Source organism: Bubalus kerabau, chromosome 5 (assembly GCF_029407905.1).
Source record: "Bubalus kerabau isolate K-KA32 ecotype Philippines breed swamp buffalo chromosome 5, PCC_UOA_SB_1v2, whole genome shotgun sequence".
In the NCBI taxonomy this organism is placed as follows: Eukaryota; Metazoa; Chordata; class Mammalia; order Artiodactyla; family Bovidae; genus Bubalus; species Bubalus kerabau.
The window spans coordinates 35254656-35271975 of record NC_073628.1 but is presented as its reverse complement, the minus strand read 5'-3'; the positions used below and the strand labels follow the sequence as shown (position 1 = coordinate 35271975).

The following is a 17320-nucleotide window of genomic DNA, read 5'->3' as shown; positions in this document are numbered from 1 at the left end:
CACGCACACACAGACACACACACACACACAGACACCCACCTACCCACCCACCCCCTGATAGGTAAGGTTCCTTGTTGATCTGGGACTTGACCTAACCGTTTATGGGTCAGACCACTTTTGAAAAGGGCAAGAAGGTGATAGTGGAAGGAAAGAAAAGCTCCTTGACAGGCAGAAAGCTTTCCCAGGACAAGCTCTGCCCTGAGGTGGACACAGCTGTACGTTGAGGGGAAAGCCGTGTACCCAGGAAAGATCCGCTGTGGCTGCGGCCAACCTTCTCTGAGCGGTCTGTTCGCATTTTACAGGCCAGGACTCCATCTAATCCATCTCCGGTCTCCGTGTCATGCACAGGCCCTATAGAGAATGACCTCCGTGAAGGGAAGGAAAGCAGAAAAGCAGGGAGGAGGGGAGGGAGAAAAGAAGGGCTGTGTCTCTTCCTTCCCGCCTGCCTTTCTGCCTGCCTTAGTGCCCAGACACACAGCACAGTCTAGGCCGCAGCTTGCTGTGGACACCTTTCACAGGCAGATGCTCATTGACACATACCCCAGGTTCATCTGCCAAGAACGATGCAGCCTTAGAATTAAGACGGGACTCTCCCCACCTCCCCCTCCCGTTTGTCAGTTGGGGACACTGGGGCTCAGATAGGTTAAGTGCCTTGCCTACGGTCACACAGCAATTAGCAGCCAATAGAGACGAGCACAAGAATGCAATCTGGGCAAACGTATGTTGGGAGAGCGTTCTTGCAGGTTCAGATAGTGGCCCCGCCAAGTCCATCATTCGCACGCTTAGAACAGATAGCTCTTGAGTTGCGGCGACTCTGAAAATACCCTAGCAGAGCTGCTTACACCTCTCCCGGACAGACTCTGACCCTGCGCCTCCCTCCACATCTGGTTGAGGCAGCAGAGGGCTGCTCACCCGCACCCCAGCCTAAGAGAGCATTCCTCGCTGGGATGAGGAACCCTGAGTGCATTTGAATGAAGCCTGGGCCTTCTGGTTCACCTGATGACCGCCCTGACACTTCACTTTAAAAGGCAGGAAGTGGGGTCAGCCCTCTGAACCCCCTGAAAGCTGCCCCTCGGGCCCCAGGCCCTCAGAGGGGGGCTCCATCCTCTCCCCAACTCCCCCATAGCCCCCTGCTCTGGGTGCCCCGGCTCCACCCCGTCCTGCTGCCTCAGGAGCCCATGTTTCTTGGCCTGTGGGTCTCTGCTGGCACCAGCCCCCTCCCCTTGAAACCCCTCCACCCTGTCCCCACCTCAGTGTCTAGTTTAAGGTCTCGCTTTTCCTAGAAGCTTCCTCAGACCACCCGACCTGTAACTTTGTGAGATGAGGCTCACTGTCCTGCAGCAGGGCCTCAGAGGATGGGAGCTGGGGGTGGCCTCAGCCTCTCTTCCCTCCGTCCAGTCAGTGCCCTGAGCTGCTGAAAATTGGCCAACCCCTCGTGGAAGCCAGCAGCAAGGGAGCCCAGGTGATGCAGTCCTTGGTGGTCACGTCCTGTGACCGAGAGGGAGTGAAACTGGGGATGGGGGTGGAAGCAAACAGAATAAAACCTGCTCTTAACTGTTCACCCGTCCTAGACTAACTCCAGCTAGACTCACCACTGACTGGATGCCTTTAGGGTCACTGGGTCCCGTGCCTGGCTAGCTTTTCTGGCCCCTCCTGCCAGTCATTATAAGAACAGAAAGCAGCCCCTCCCGCATTTCCAGACAGCCCTATTTGGAAAACCACTACCCTGTACATTGGGGCTTTTGCATTAGTTTAGACACTGTCCTTTCTTCACTGTTTCTCACACGTGCGTGCGTGCTCAGTGCTGTGACCCCATGCCCTGTAGCCCGCCAGGCCCCTCTGTCCATGGGATTCTCCAGTCAAGAATACTGGAGGGGGTTGCCACTTCCTCCTGCAGGGGATCTTCCCGACTCAAGCATTGAACCCGCATCTCTTGTGTCTCCTGCATTGGCAGGTGAATTCTTTACCCCTGAGCCACACAGACCAGCTCTTTAATAGTCTGAACGTTCACCCAAAGTTCTGTCCTGACTTCATGAACAAGAGAGCAGAAACAACCCCAGTGTGACCTCAGGGCACTCCTTTATTTTTGTTTTATTTTTTTAATTATTTTAATTGGAGGCTAGTTACTTTACAATATTGTAGTGGTTTTTGCAGACAAATGGATAAGAAAGCTGTGGTACATATACACAAATGGAATATTACTCAGCTATTAAAAAAGTGCATTTGAATCAGTTCTAATAAGGTGGATGAAACTGGAGTCTATTATACAGAGTGAAGTAAGTCAGAAAGGAAAACACCAATACAGTATATTAATGCATATATATGGAATTTAGAAAGAGGGCACTCCTTTTTACTCCCCATCAAGGGTGCTGGAGAGCAGCCTCAGCCTGCTGCCCTGCTCTGCGGGGAGTTGGTGATGGACAGGGAGGCCTGGCGTGCTGCAGTCCATTGGATCGCAAAGAATCAGACCCGTCTGAGTGACTGAACTGAATGACTGGATCCCTGTGTATTCATTCTGTGGTACTGCTTTCTCCCCTCCCCTCTGTGAGCACCGCCTAGAGTCCCTGCACACTGGCTGAGACTCGGCATGGTCAGCACAGTGGTGGGAGTGAACGGAAAGCATGTGTTCAGGGAGGGGAAGGATGGGCAGAGAGAAGCACACACAAATGCAGCCCTGACCCCATGCTCAGACCGGCAGTTCCCATCTGGACGTCGCTGTTTTTATTCCTTCTGAGGCAATGAGAATACGCTGATAGTCATCTCTGACTCTTACACTGGGCCCTACGGCTTGCAAGGCTGTTTCCTAGACATCAGACAGGAAGCCGAAGCTCAGAGAGGTGCAATGAATTGCCCAGGATTACATAGCTTGAAAATGGCAACCCACTCCAGTGTTCTTGCCTGGAGAATCCCAGGGACGGGGGAGCCTGGTGGGCTGCTATCTATGGGGTCGCACAGGGTCGGACACGACTGAAGCGACTTAGCAGCAGCAGCACATAGCTTGAAGGAGACAGAGACAGAGGCTGGAAGTCAGGCCATCAGATCCCAGCTGCTGACGGGGGTGACAGAGCTCTGTGGCCTGTCTAACTCAGCCGGGGAGGTCAAGGTTCATTAGCTAAGCTCTCCGCTCCGCTACTGTACCAGCCTGAGTCAGTGGTAGTTGATGGCATTTTAATGGAAGCCAAATCACTCTTTCTCTTGGCATTCTCAGGCCGCTGGAGTTTTTGTGTTTTATCATAATTAAATACCATCATCTTTCATATCTGACAGTCTTTAGGGCCCAATGAATGACTGCAACACACACTGGGTCGTCATTAACTCCACAGCCAGGAGACCTTCAGAGGCCTGGCGGCCATTTCTTGGGGTTGGAGGTGGGTGTCCAGCCTGGCGCCCTTTCTCGGAGCCGCCGTTGGCCCAGATCATAGGGCTGTTGACACATTCGGAGTCTTTGCCTGAGCCGAAACTCCGGAAATTTATGTCTTTGTCTCATGAACATGCCCTTATAAAAGGATAGCAGCGTGTTTCACTGGAGTCGCGCTAGCTGTCAGGATTCCCAAGGCTGATCCGGGTCCTGGCTGCAGCCAGCCCCACCTGGTTCATCCTCCATGCAGCCACCAGGATCTGCCTCAAACAGGAGTGTGATCTCGGCCGCCCGCCTCAAAGCCCAGCAGGGCACCCTCTCACCCTCCCAGTAGAGGCCAGGTTCTTATGTTTGGCATCTCCGGGCAACCAGCACCCAGACCTCCTTCCTGTGTCTCCTCCTGGCTTCTTGCCAGCGCCCCCTTGCAGCCACCCCGCACTGGTTAAAGAAGTGCCCCACGCAGCCTCCTGCATGTCTGCTGGCGCCCTCTCCTCTCCGCCCCCCGTCTGCATCACCTAATGCCCAGAATACCCCTTAAGACACAGGACACATGTCACTTGTCATGAAACCTTCACGACCCTGATAGACTAGCCTGCTCGGTGCTCCTCGGGCCGAGGTGTAGGGCTAACAGGAACGCGAGAAGCAGACACTTGGGGGCCGCTCGCCATGTGACGGGCACAGGTGCTTTCCCTGTGTCCGCTCCCTCCGCGTATGTAAAGCAGAGTGATTAAGAGAGTGGACTCTGGGGCCAGATGCCTGAGTTCAGATTCCGGCTCCATCACTCGGTGGTTTAGTAATCTTGGACAAACTTCTTAGCTTTCCTGTATATTAGTGTCCTCATCTACAAATTGGGGAGTAATAATAGGACCTTCTTTACAGAGATGTTATAAATAAATAAAGCGCTTAGAGCAAGTCACATAGCAAGTGCACAATAGCTGTTAGCTATTATCATCTCATCATAATTACTCTTTTGCATAGTATCTGTGGGTGTGTCTGTTGTTTTTACTAAATTGTGAGCAGCTCAAAGGCAGGGACCGGATTTGTTTCAGCCCTGGATCTCTGTGTATTCATTTTGTGGTAGTCCTTTCTCCTCTTCCTTTCATTGCATTACTATTAAACACTCACTCTATAGGTGAGGAATTAAAGGCTCAGAGAACTTGAGTGATTTGCCCCAAATCATGTAGCCTGTCAGAGACAGAGTAAAGGCTGAGCCTCAGTCTGGAAGGCTCTGGAACTCTGCTCCGGCCCCTCCTTTTAATATCTGTCCCCTAGACACCGGCTATCTGTCGAAGCTGGAGCTCATCTTCATCTTAAAACGCCTCAAGTCCGTGTACACAGCACAGGGCTGTTCAGTGCTGCTGATTGACTGACCAGCCCCAGGGGCCCTCTCCTTAGGGTATACCCTGAACCCAGGGCCGAGCAGCACCCTGCTTTGCTCTGAGATGCTCACCCAGCAAAGAAAGGGGTCTCATCTTTGAAGCCACAGAGGCCCCGTGTGTCCAGTGTAGCTCTGCACGTCAGGCTGCAGCCATCCTTGTGGCTTCTGACCTACACATCAAGCTAAGGCACCTTCCCGAGACCAGGGCTCCTGGAAGCCTGTGAGTTATCCAGAGTGGGGTTCACCTGTCACTGAAGAGAACCATGTTTCTGCCAGGCACGTGCCTACTCTTTCTCTCCCTAGACTTTCTGCGTGGGCACCTCTGTCGTAAACGCTGTAATCATCTCAGTGGCAGTTTAGCTCTTTATGATTTGCCCATTCAGCATGACTTTACCGTAACGGTAGGGTTAATAGTTACTCTTTTTTTTTTTTTTTTTTTTGGCATTATAGCTCTTCAGGCACCTTATATACATGATCTCATTTGCGTCTCATCATTGCTCTATAAGATGGGCATTATCTCCATTTAATTGATATGAAAACTGAAACCCCATACGTGGAGGGGGTGGACACAGGGGAAGCGCCTGTGTTGAGGTCTGTCTCATGGTGAGCGGCCCACAAGTGTCTGCTCCTCGAATCCTTGTTAACCTTACACCGCTGCCCTGATGGAGCGCCAAGGAACACAGAGCGGGCTGCCAGCCTGTCAGGGTCAGGAAGGGCTCATGACACGTGACCTGTGCCCTATGTCTAAAGGGTATCCTGGGCATTGGGTGATGCATCTGTGGAGGTCCAGAGACAAGAGAGATGGTGAAAGTGGGGAAGGCACACGGGAAACTCCAGAGAAGTTAGGTATTGTGATCAAGGTCACACAGCTTACCCATGGCGGAGCCAAACCCTGGCTGGCTGACATCAAAGCCTCGTCTCCTCCTATCACCTGCTGCTCTGCCTGGGGCCCTGAATAAGCCTCACCGTGGTCTCAGTTCAGGGAGGTGCAGCCCAGAGGCACCAGTGTTCAGGAATTTTGTGCATATAAAATGAAAGGCATATGAGGTGTTGGAGGGAACCAGCAACTGTAAATATTTGTGAGAACTCACAGGAAGCAAAAAAACCTTCCCGGAAATTCAGGCTTGCAAAACTCAGGCAAGTGGCCTTTCCTAACAGAGGCGTGCAAGGTAACAGTAGAAGTGACTCGTATCTGGGTTGATTTGGACACATACTCGATGGCTGGATCTACGAGGAGAGGATGTAAACTGGGATTACAGCACAGCCTTGCAAATGTACCAGTGCTTACCCCTGGGTACCAAGGGGTCCACCCACCTGCTTGTCTGTCCCCTCCGCCTTCCCACATTCCACAAATATTTCCCGGGGATGGGGGGTGTGAGTGGAGCATGGGCCTTGCTCTCCGGGCACAGCTGAGGACTCACTGTGCATTCGGGCATCCTTCAGAAAGGGGTGACGCAGCGAGTGTAAATCCTTCACAGTGCGCAGACCAAGGCCAGAAAGGTGACGTGAGTTATCGGAGGGCGTCCCCCCGTGAGAAGCAGTCAGGAACGCGTTCTCCTCTTAGGCCATCTCTGGCTCATACCAGTCAAGCCACCGAAAGAGGATTCAGTACACGCTGAATGAGTGGATGGGTTCTGAGTTCCCTCTAAAAATGAGAGTGTAAATGGGGAGGATAAGGGAAGGGAATAAGGCCTGTCTGCAGGCTCTCCCCCTCTGTCTTCCCTCCTGGCCACGGGAGCCACTCAGCCCAGAGTCTCCCTTCAGATCAGAGAAAACGTTTGCTCCTTGGGAAGGTCATGTCTCTGAGTGTACATCCACTGCCAAGCCCCAAGCACAAAGCCTTTCTATAGGAAACCTGGACAATGTCAGAATCCCCTTTGCTAGCGTTCTCAGAACCAAAGGGAAACAGAGCCCCCAGCCGAAGCCTCTGGAACTCTGGCTCCAGGCAAGACAGTCAAGAACTGGCTTGCCCCATGGTCTAGAGAGCTCAGGTGGTCTGCTGTCAGTTTTGGCCTGCAAATACGCTTCACACTGGCCTTATCCCCCTGGATAGACTGTCCAGGCCACTCACATGAGCCATTCACTCAATAAACCTATATTGAGCATCTGTTTCTTTATAGAAGCTGTGATCAACAACCCAGAGGGAACAGGGAATTTATACCCACTAGTGGGAGAAAGCAATGGCACCCCACTCCAGTACTCTTGCCTGGAAAATCCCATGGATGGAGGAGCCTGGAGGGCTGCAGTCCATGAGGTTGCTGAGGGTTGGACACAGCTGAGTGACTTCACTTTCACTTTTCACTTTCATGCATTGGAGAAGGAAATGGCAAGCCACTCCAGTGTTCTTGCCTGGAGAATCCCAAGGATGGGGGAGCCTGGTGGGCTGCCGTCTATGGGGTCGCACAGAGTCGGACACGACTGAAGTGACTTAGCAGCAGCAGAGGAAGAAAGGACATAAGTAGGCATGCTCTGGGAGATAAGGAAAAAGTACGCCGTCCAGGTTACCTGCTGTTAGCATTCAGCGGAGGAAAAGGGAACTTTGGGGAGGATAGATCAAGGAAGACTTTCTAGACGAGGTGGCAGTTGAGCCAAGCTGCAAAAAATAGAGTGGGTTTGGACCAGAGAATTCCTCACCCCCACAGGAGAATTTCCTTGTAGAAGCTGACACTTGAAAACTCATCATTTCTGGACTCTTGACAGTAAGTCTAAGCAGTTATCAAGCCAGAGCCCAGCATTCCACTCAGTCACAAAGCTGGGGTCTATAGGCTTACAGGCCAGCCTGTCCTGTCCCAGACGTTAGACACTTGCTCTCTCTTCACCGAGGGTCTTTTGCCTGCCTTTGGTTACAGACTGAGATGGTCAAGCAGCTATCTGTGTTGTGTGCAAAGGCACTATGGTTTGGTAGACAGAATAACGACCATGGGTTAATAAGGACCACTCACTAGTTTTGAAAGCCTCAGCTTCCTCTCGTGTAAAATGGGAATGATAATGAGACTGCCCTCTAGGGCCGGTCATGAGCATTAGGAAAGTTACCGTGTTGAAAGGGCACGCAGTATGTACTCAAATACATGGCAGCAACTATTAATATCCATTAGGTGAGATGCCAAGGGAAGGCTGACTGCTAAGGACGCGATGGGGCAAGGACCAGGTCAGCCTTCTCTGCTGGCCTCCTAATTACCACTGGGCAAAGTGCCCTGAACTGGGAGGCCAGGGATAGGGAGGGGCACTCAAGCCACCCAGGAGGCTGCATCTCCTGCTGGCTTCTATATCCAGGCTCCAAATGTCTCCATTAAAGTGCTGCCTGAAAGCAGGTGACCAAAACAAATGAACCTCCATAGTCTCGCTTTCCAGCTTCCTTGGTAGCTTAGACAGTCAAGAATCTGCCTCCAATGCAGGAGGCCCAGTTCAATCCCTGAGTCAAGGAGATCCCCTGGAGTAAGAAATGGCAACCCACTCCAGGATTCTTGCCTGGAAAATTTCATGGACAAAAGAGCCTGGCAGGCTACATCCATGGGATCTCAAAGAGTCAGACACATGAGCACACATGCACGCGTGCACACACCACACACATTCTCGCTTTCTCTGGTCCAAGGCCATGTTTCCTCTGAGTGGGACACTCTGCCTGTTCTACTGGCTGCCAGGATCTCTCCCTTCCCACCAAGGAGCATCTCTGTCAGACCAGGACCACCGCATATGGCACGTCTTCAGAGGGCACCATTCATGTTCTGTGGCCTTCCTGGAGACCGTCTTCACTGGAGTCGAAATGTTAGCTACTGTATGGCCCCAGCAGAGCTCTTGGGCTCTGAGACAAAGATGTGGCCAGACTGGAGGGTATGGGGAGGGAGCTGATGACAGATGAAGCTGGAAAGACAGGTGTGGATCAAATTCCAAAGAGATTGGTAGATGGGTGTGGGTTTTATCCTGAAAATAGCAGTTAGTAGGAAGGAATCCTGATCTGCTCCAATGGGTTTCTGTTTCTCTTCCCTTGTATTGCTACCCAGCCTCACTCCCACCAGATTTGCTTTGTAACTCGGCATAAAGGACTGGGTTACCTAAAAAGCAGGGCATCTTCTGCTAAGAATAATCATATCACTGATAGTGCCTCAGTCTTGATTGTGATGGTTTCCAGGAAGCTGTCTCCTGAGCCAAGGAAAAGCACAGCCTTTGCAATATCATACCCACCCGGGTTTAGGATCCTGTACTCACAAGCTCTCAGTCCCCTATGTGAGATACAGCATTCTCAAGAGGAGCAAATGACGTGGACTGCTTTGTAAACTGTGAACTTCAGGTGTATTTCCTTCCCATTGACTGTCTCATTTGATATCACTGTGGGTTTGTGGTTCCCTTACTGAACTCTTTCCCCCATTTTACAGTTGAGAAAACTGAGGTGCAAAGAGGTTATGTGACATGTCCGTGGTTATCTTGGTCTTAGATCTTTCTCTTTTTAAAAGCGTTTTTGTTGGAGTCTAGTTGATTTACAATGTTGTGTTAATCTCAGGTGTGCAGCAGAGTGAATCAGTTATACGTGGACATATATCCGCTCCTTCCCTTGTAGGTCACTACAGAGTTTTGAGTATAGAGCTCCCCGTGCTAAACCGTAGGTCATTATCAGTTATATATTTTACATATGTATGTATGTCAGTCCCAAATGTAAATTGGTACAAACTTTATGAAGAATAGTATGGAGTTTCCTTAAATAAGCATAGAACTACCATTTGATTCAGCAGTTCCACTCCTGGGCATATACCTGGAGAAAACCATAATTTGAAAAGCTACGTGCATCCCAGTGTTGATTACAGCACTATTTACAATAGCCGAGACACAGAAACAGCCTAGGTGTGCCTTGACAGAGGCATGGATGAAGATGGGGTACGTATACTTACCTGGCAGGGGAGATACCATGATCACGAGGATTTGGTACATATATCCAATGGAATATCACTCAGCCATAAAAAAGCCTTAGGCCTTTTGAAACTGAGGCAGTAGCCCCGATGACCTCTGAATTACCTTCAAGGCCAGTCTTCCCTCTTCTTGGAGAATGTGCTATTCATTCACAGGACAGTGAAGCTAATGTGCCAGATAGCTTCATTGTCCTATTCTGTAGAATCTAACTTTGACAGCTGTCCTGCATTCTGTCTCAATCGCTGTTGACTCAGATTGGCAGTGTTCCTTCTGGGGTGGCTGGCTAGGTTCACACCCATATACATCTTCTTACCAAATTTTCCATCAGCCCCACCCATGGTGTTCTCTTCTGTACATGCCTTCTCTTTTTTGCAATATGGGCAGGCTGAGAATTTTTCAAATCTTTTTGCTTAACAGTTCTTTCTTCATTTCATTTCTCTGTTCTCCCATTTTACTCTAAGCTGCCAGGAGGAACCAAGCCACTTCTTTAGCACTTGGCTTCAGGATCTTCTCAGCAAAATATCTAATTTTTTTGGCTCACAACTTCTACCTTCCACAAAACACTGGGACGTGAGCATAAGTCAGCCAAGTTCTTTGCCACCATGTAGCAAGGATCACCTTTTCTCTAGTGTTCCAGTAACATGCTCCTCCTCATTTCTGAGGCCTCATCAGAATTGCCTTTAATGTCCACTATTTCTATCAACATTCTGTACATATATGTTTTTGTATTCCCTAAAAATATGGATGGTTTCTCTATACATCTCTCCTTTTTTTTTTTTTTTTTTCTGAGCTCTCTCCAGAATCACATCTAACAGTCCCTCCACAGCAACATAGTCTTTTTTTTTTTTTTTTAAGCATGCACCTCAAAACTCTTGCAGACTCTACCCATTACCGAGTTCCAAAGATACTTCCACATTTTTTAGATATTTGTTCCAGCATCATCACACTGTTGGTTACCAATTTCTGTCTTAGTCAGCTTGGGCTGCTAAAACAAAGTACCATAGACAGAGTAACTTAGACCACAAGCATTTATTTCTCACAGTTCCAGAGTCTGAGAAGTCCAAGATCAAGGTGCAGGCAGATTCAGCATCTGGTGAGAGGCCTCCTCCTGATATGAGGATGGCCACCTTCTTGCCATGTCTCCACGTGGTGCAGAGAGAGAGTGCTAGCTCTCTGGGCTCTTTTTCTAAGGGCACTAATCCTGTCGTGAGGACTCCACCCTCGTATCTTTATCTCAACCTCATTACCTCCCAAGAACCCCACCTACAGATACCATCGAATTGGGGTTAGGTGTTCTACTTATGAATTTTGAAAGTGAAAGTCGCTCAGTCCTGTCCCACTCTTTGTGACCCCATGAAATAGTCTTGGAATTCTCCAGGCCAGAATACTGGAGTGGGCAGTCATTCCCTTCTCCAGGGGATGTTCCCAACCCAGGGGTCAAACCCAGGTCTCCTGCATTGCAGGCAGATTCTTTACCAGCTGAGCCACCAGGGAATTTTGGAGGGATCTAAATGTGCAGTCCACAACAATGGTTATGTGATTAATACGTGGCAAAATCTAGAATGGAACCCAGTTTCCTGACCTTCTTTACCCTCATAACACCCTTAGCTTCCAAAGCCCAGGCTTCCTGTGAGCATAGCTTAGCGGATGGTACTTAAGATGGTACTCCAAGTACTTAGAAGGAGTAAATAAAATATAAATATTTATATATAAATAAAAATTTATATGAATATATAAAATATATATAAATAAAAATTGTATCTTAATTGCTTCATCTGTAAAATGAAATGCACACAATACCTGCTTTGTAGTGGGTTGTGGGAGCCTGGTGGGCTGCCGTCTATGGGGTCGCACAGAGTCGGACACGACTGAAGCGACTAAGCAGCAGCAGCAGCAGCAGTGGGTTGTGAGGATTAGCTGAACTAACTCAGGTAGGCTCGGAATAGTGCCCGGCACATAGGTGGTGCTCCAGAAGTGTAAGCGGTGCTTTCTAACTGCCACCCCCACCCCAGACACCAGCATGGCTCATTCCCTTTACTCAAAAGCCCATCACTGACCATCCGATCTAAAGCTTCATCACTGCCCCAGCATACACAGGCCACAGCCTCCTTCCCAGCTTTGTGTGTTCTCAGATTTATCACCATCTTGGTAAACTACATATATATACATATGTTTGCTGTGCTGTGCTTAGTCATTCAGTCATGTCTGACTCTTTGCAACCTCATGGACTGCAGCCCGCCAGGCTCCTCTGTCCATGGGGATTCTACAGGCAAGAATACTAGAGTGGGTTGCCATGCCCTCCTCTAGGGGAATCTTCCCAACCCAGGGATGGAACCCAGGTCTCCCGCATTGCAGGCGGATTCTTCACCATCTGAGCCACCAGGGAAGCCCAAGAATACTGGAGTGGAAAGCCTATCCTTTCTTTAGGGGACCTTTCCGACCCAGGAATTGAACCAGGGTCTCCTGCATTGCAGGAGGATTCTTCACCATCTGAGCTACCAGGGAAGCCCAAACTATATATATATATATATATATATATGTATATATAGTTTACCGAGATGGTGAATATATATGTATATATGGGCTTCCTTGGTGGCTCAGACGGTAAAGAATCCGCCTGCAATGCAGGAAACACAGGTTCGATCCCTGAGTCAGGAAGATCCCCTGGAGAAGGGAATGGCTACCCACTCCAGTATTCTTGTCTGGAGAATTCCATGGACAGAGGAGCCTAATGGGCTACAGTCCCTGGGGTCACAAAGAGTTGGCCATGACTGAGCAACTGACACTTTCACTTTCATACATAGGTAAGTATGTATATGATTTGTTTACCTCATTTGTTTCATTTGCTGTGTAATCTTACATATAATTAGTGATATCCAAATCTTATCATGCCTCTGAGTCACCTGGAGGGTTTGTAAGTTCAGATTTCTTCGCCCCACTCAAAGGTTCATGATTCAGTAACTCTGGGTCAAGACCTAAGAATTTTCATTTTTAGCAAATTCCCAGGTAATATTGAAGCTATGGGTTCTGGCCGTAGCCTAAAAGTATCAAAGAAACAGTATTAAGTCCGTGACATGTGTTGTTGTTTAGTCACTAAGTCATGTCTGACTCTGCAACCCCAGGGACTGCAGCACGCCAGGCATCCCTGTCCTTCAGTGTCTCCCAGAATTTGCTTGAATTCAGGTCTATTTAGTCGATGGTACTATCTGGTCTTTTTTTTTTTTTTTTTTAATCTTTTTTGTCTATCTCTCTAACTCAGATATAAGCTCAGTGAGGATAGGACTTTTGTCTGCTTTGCTCCCCAGCACCTAGAGTAGCAGATACTCAGTAAATGCCTGTCGAACACTTGTTTATTGACTGCATGATTGTGCCCAGTTGGCCAGTGCCCACGGCTGGCGTGGGGCTTCCTGGGTAGCTCAAACAGTAAAGAATCTGCCTGCAACGTGGGAGACCTGGATTCTATCCCTGGGTTGGGAAGATCCCCTGGAGAAAGGCATGGCAGCCCACCCCAGTATTCTTGCCTGGAGAATCCCATGGACAGCGGAACCTGCAGGGCTACAGCCCATGGGGTCGCAGAGTCAGACACATCTGAGCGACTTGCTCTTTTCACGGCTGGCCTGGCTGCTCCTGCGTAGCCCCCATGTAGTCCCCGTGGGGCCATCCTCACCTTGCTGACCGTGTGTGTTTGTGCCCTAGATCACCCGGGCGGCCTGCAGAACCATTCTCGACTCCGGACACCGCCACCTCCGCTCTCGCACGCCCACACCCCCAACCAGCACCATGCGGCCTCCATTAGCTCCCTGAACCGGGGCAACTTCACTCCGAGGAGCAACCCCAGCCCGGCGCCCACAGACCACTCGCTGTCTGGAGAGCCCCCCGCCGGCAGTGCGCAGGAGCAGACCCACGCCCAGGACAACTGGCTGCTCAACAGTAACATCCCACTGGAGACCAGGTGCGGGGTGTGGGGCAGGCTGGGGCCCTGAGAACAGGAGACGGCCGGGCTGAGATCCCCAGGGCTCTGGGGCCCTGGCGGGGCTGTGCTGCTTGCCCACCACCTGGCCTGTCCTGGGCAGCAGGGTCCCAGGGATCCGACTCTCTGGCTGCCAGAGAGAAGGGCCATGGGATGGAAGGGAGAGAGCACTGGGGCTTGGGAATCAAGCAGCTCTGAGGTTCAGGGCCACCCTGCTGCTCACTGAAGGTGTGAGCTTGGTCAGGCCTCCCCTCTGCGCCTCCCTTCACTACACCACAGGGCTGCCGCTGGGTAGAAAGCACTGTTGTAACAGTAGGTGAGAGCTGCTGTGTCTAAGCAGGCTGGCATGTGGCAGAGAGCAAGCTCCCAGGGTCTGATTTGGGCCCACACCTCCGCCATTCCCTTCCGTGGTTCGGTCCCCCTCTGCCTGGCGTGGCACCTGCGTGGTGCCATGGGGACCACCTGGGGACGAGGCAGGAGCAGCCAGTGGGTAGGTGGCTGCTCAGTGACCATCTCCCCTGCCTGCCTCTCCTCCTCCCCTGTTGGCCTAGCCCCTCTATCCCCAAAGCCCTAACAAGCCCTAACATGGATGTATTCGAGTGTGTGTGATAAAATAGTAATCCTCACAACTTGATGAAGTAGGTATTATTATTGTGATCCCAGCTGACAGGTTTGGAAGCTAAAACTCGGGATAGGTGTCTAGTTTGGGTCCCATCACAGTCCATGCACAGCTGAGATTTGAACCCAGGAGCCCCAGCTCCTGGGTATAGGGCCATCTCCCTGCACCCCCACCACCTGCTGCTGGGCTGGACTCTGCCTCTCCTTTCTCCCAGCCTCCTAGGATGCTCCTTTCAGCTCAAGGATCTCAGTCAGCCTCAGTTTCTAGCTGTCTTCCTTCCCTTTGCTACATCACTATTTTTCCCAAGTAGAGATGATTCTTTTAAGATTGTGAAAACCATACAAGCCCACTGGGGAAAGCACAGAAAGATATAAAGATGAAAATTAGACGCACCCGCCAGCCTGCCACTCTGAGACACGTGCTCTTGACTTTGGGGGACGTAGCCTTTCTCTACTTGCTCTGAACCGAGGACAAAGTGTCCCAGGCTGGACGTTTGGAACCTCTTACTCTTCTGCCCTATTTCTCAAAGTAGTGGGAAACAGAGATTTTAGCCTCTCAAATCCCTGTTCCTTATCTGGGAAGAGCACAAAAGTCATGTCACATTTAAGGAAGTGAAGTTAATCCACACATGGGAAGCGGACCCATCTGACTGTGCCTGGCACATGGCTGTGATACTCCCACCTTGAACTCGTGGGTCCAGTGAGAAAAAACCAGCATCCTTTTGTGTCTTTTCACCCCTCGTACAGTCATTTTTGCCTAAAGCACATTTCTCATAGGTATGGCCTAACCCCTTCCCCAGTCTCTTAATTAATATGTCTGTTGACAGCCTTTAAAATCATGTGTGACTTTTCCCTGCGTGCTTCATTTGCTCTCTTCATGGACAGAGTCAGATAATTGTGTGCCTTCCTGAGCAGAGTAGCTTAATTAGATCCCCAGTATTCCCAAAGTGCTTGCTGAATGACAGCGCACGATCAAAGGAAGCCAGCAAGTAATCAATGGCTCTCGTTCTCTGAACGGAGTGTGGCAGCCACTCCCTCTGCTTAGATGTTTGTGTTTCTCACATAGCATCAAAGTAGGTGGTTCTCCAAGTTTCTTAAGGGATAGGAAGACAGAGGAGAGGACCAGCAGCAGGGTCGGTCTCCTGATGGCTCTTGGAGATATGAGGGTGGTCCCAGCTTAACTCTCCTGCCTGTTCAGCCAGTGCCCACGTGCCCTCTGTCCTCCCACTTCCACTGCTCAAACCACAGGAACTTTGTTTTCTCTCTTCTTAACCCTTTATCATTCAACTGATATTTTATAGAGCACTTAGGAAATAGAAATAAGCAAGAAAAGAAAGCTACCCATATCTACCACCAGATGGTAATCATTATTAACATGTTGGCATATGCTTGTGTTTATGTAACATTTTCTTGTTTATCTAAATCCATACACATATATAACATAATATTGTAAATTTAATATTCAGTGTATGTGTATATTGATGAGTGTATACATATGTGTATTATCAGTATTTCAGCAAAACCTTGGGCCTCACATACCCCTGTGCCTTTGCACATATTCTTTGCACAACTCTCTGCCAGAGTCACCCTCCTCCTTCCTTCTTGGTCTAGCAAAGTCCTACTTGTCCTTGAAGACCCAGATGAAATGTTGGAGGAAGGCTTCATCTATGACCGCAGAGTTCTGTGCATCTAAAAATAGCCTGAAGCTGGGAGAGTTGCCTAGTACAGTGGATAAGACGATCAGAATTCTGGCTCTTAGTCCCAGCTGGTCAACAGCACAAAACCAACAAGGTAGAGTTTGTGAGGGAGCCATGTCAAGTCTGGGAGATAGGATCACAGGTAGCTGACCAACTTGGTGAGGTGGGAAGGATGCAGGCTTTATAGATCAGATGGATGTAGACGCCTACCTTGGCTTCAGCGCTTCCTGGCTGGGAAAATTCCTTAACATCTTTGAACCTTGATGTCCCCACCTGTAAATTGGGATAAGATGTCATATGTCTTAGCTTGGGAGCTAATATATGAGCACACCGCACAGTGCCTGGCATTAAAAGACATGCCATAAAAGTTGTTTCCCTTTTTCTCCCATGTGTATCTGCTCCCCATATCAACCCTGTGAAGAAAAAGTCATTCAAAAATATGTATTAAGGTGCTGCTCACCAGAGGAGTTGAGAGGAAATTGTGGGTTCTCTGTCTTCTTTACTTTGAAACAGTGAGTTTGACCCTGACATTTTGAGGGCACAAGTTGTTCAAAGCACAGGTTTAAAGGTCAGATGCATCCTATGATCAGACCCTCACCCCAGTGCTCACTAGCTGCGGACCTAGACCTTACAAGTCTTCGTCTCTACAGGGGAGAAAGTGCTAGTGAATTCCTGTTCTGATGATCTATTGCTGCATAACCAACTACCCCAAGACTTAGTGGTTTAAAGACCATCAGTTGATTGTACTTCACAGCGTGAGTTGAGAGTTCAGGAAGAGCTCGGGTGGGCTGGCCCTCTGCTCCACATGGGGTAGACGGGAGGCGGTTGTGGTGTCTGGCTGTTGGCTGAGCTGGTCTGAAGGATCCAAGATGGCTTCACTCATGTGCCTGACACCCTGGGGGAGACCGCTGGGAAGCTGGGCTTAGGTTGGGGGCGCCCTCTCCTTCTCGTATGGTCTCAGGGTGTCTCTCCACGTGGCAGCTCAGGGCTCCACTGTGCTGAGACAAGAAGCCGTTGATCATCCTAATATTAGGCTTGGCCTGGAACTGGCATGGTGTCACTTCTGTCATATTCTGTTGGTCAGAGCAGTCGCGGGCCAGCCAGCTTCAAGGGAGAGACAATAGACCCCATTTCTCAAAGCGAGAAGAGCTGAGAATTTTCATCCTCCTTGAGTCTACCATACTGCCTCATCAAGATGTTGGAGCAGTTACAAAAATAATGTCTGCATAGGTTTTAGCACACGCGCATGCTCAAGGGCTTATCATGTAGTTATTTGTTGTCCAGTAAATATTCAGCAGTGACTACTGTGTGCCAGAGAACAGACTCTAGCAGTAGGCTAGAGATCAGCACCGGAAATGTGTTTTAACTGCCTTGCCTCAGGATCCCCCAGTACACAA

At 49.8% G+C, this 17320-nt stretch overlaps 1 protein-coding gene across 1 annotated transcript in view; it reads left to right on the top strand.

Moving 5' to 3' along the window:
• The window catches only part of TENM4 (teneurin transmembrane protein 4), a 440205-nt gene that overhangs the window by 168904 nt on the left and 253981 nt on the right, over positions 1 to 17320 (top strand). The window contains exon 4 of the mRNA XM_055581442.1: positions 13335 to 13590. Coding sequence (XP_055437417.1) covers positions 13335 to 13590 — 256 coding nt within the window. The remainder of the gene's footprint in view (positions 1 to 13334; positions 13591 to 17320) is intronic.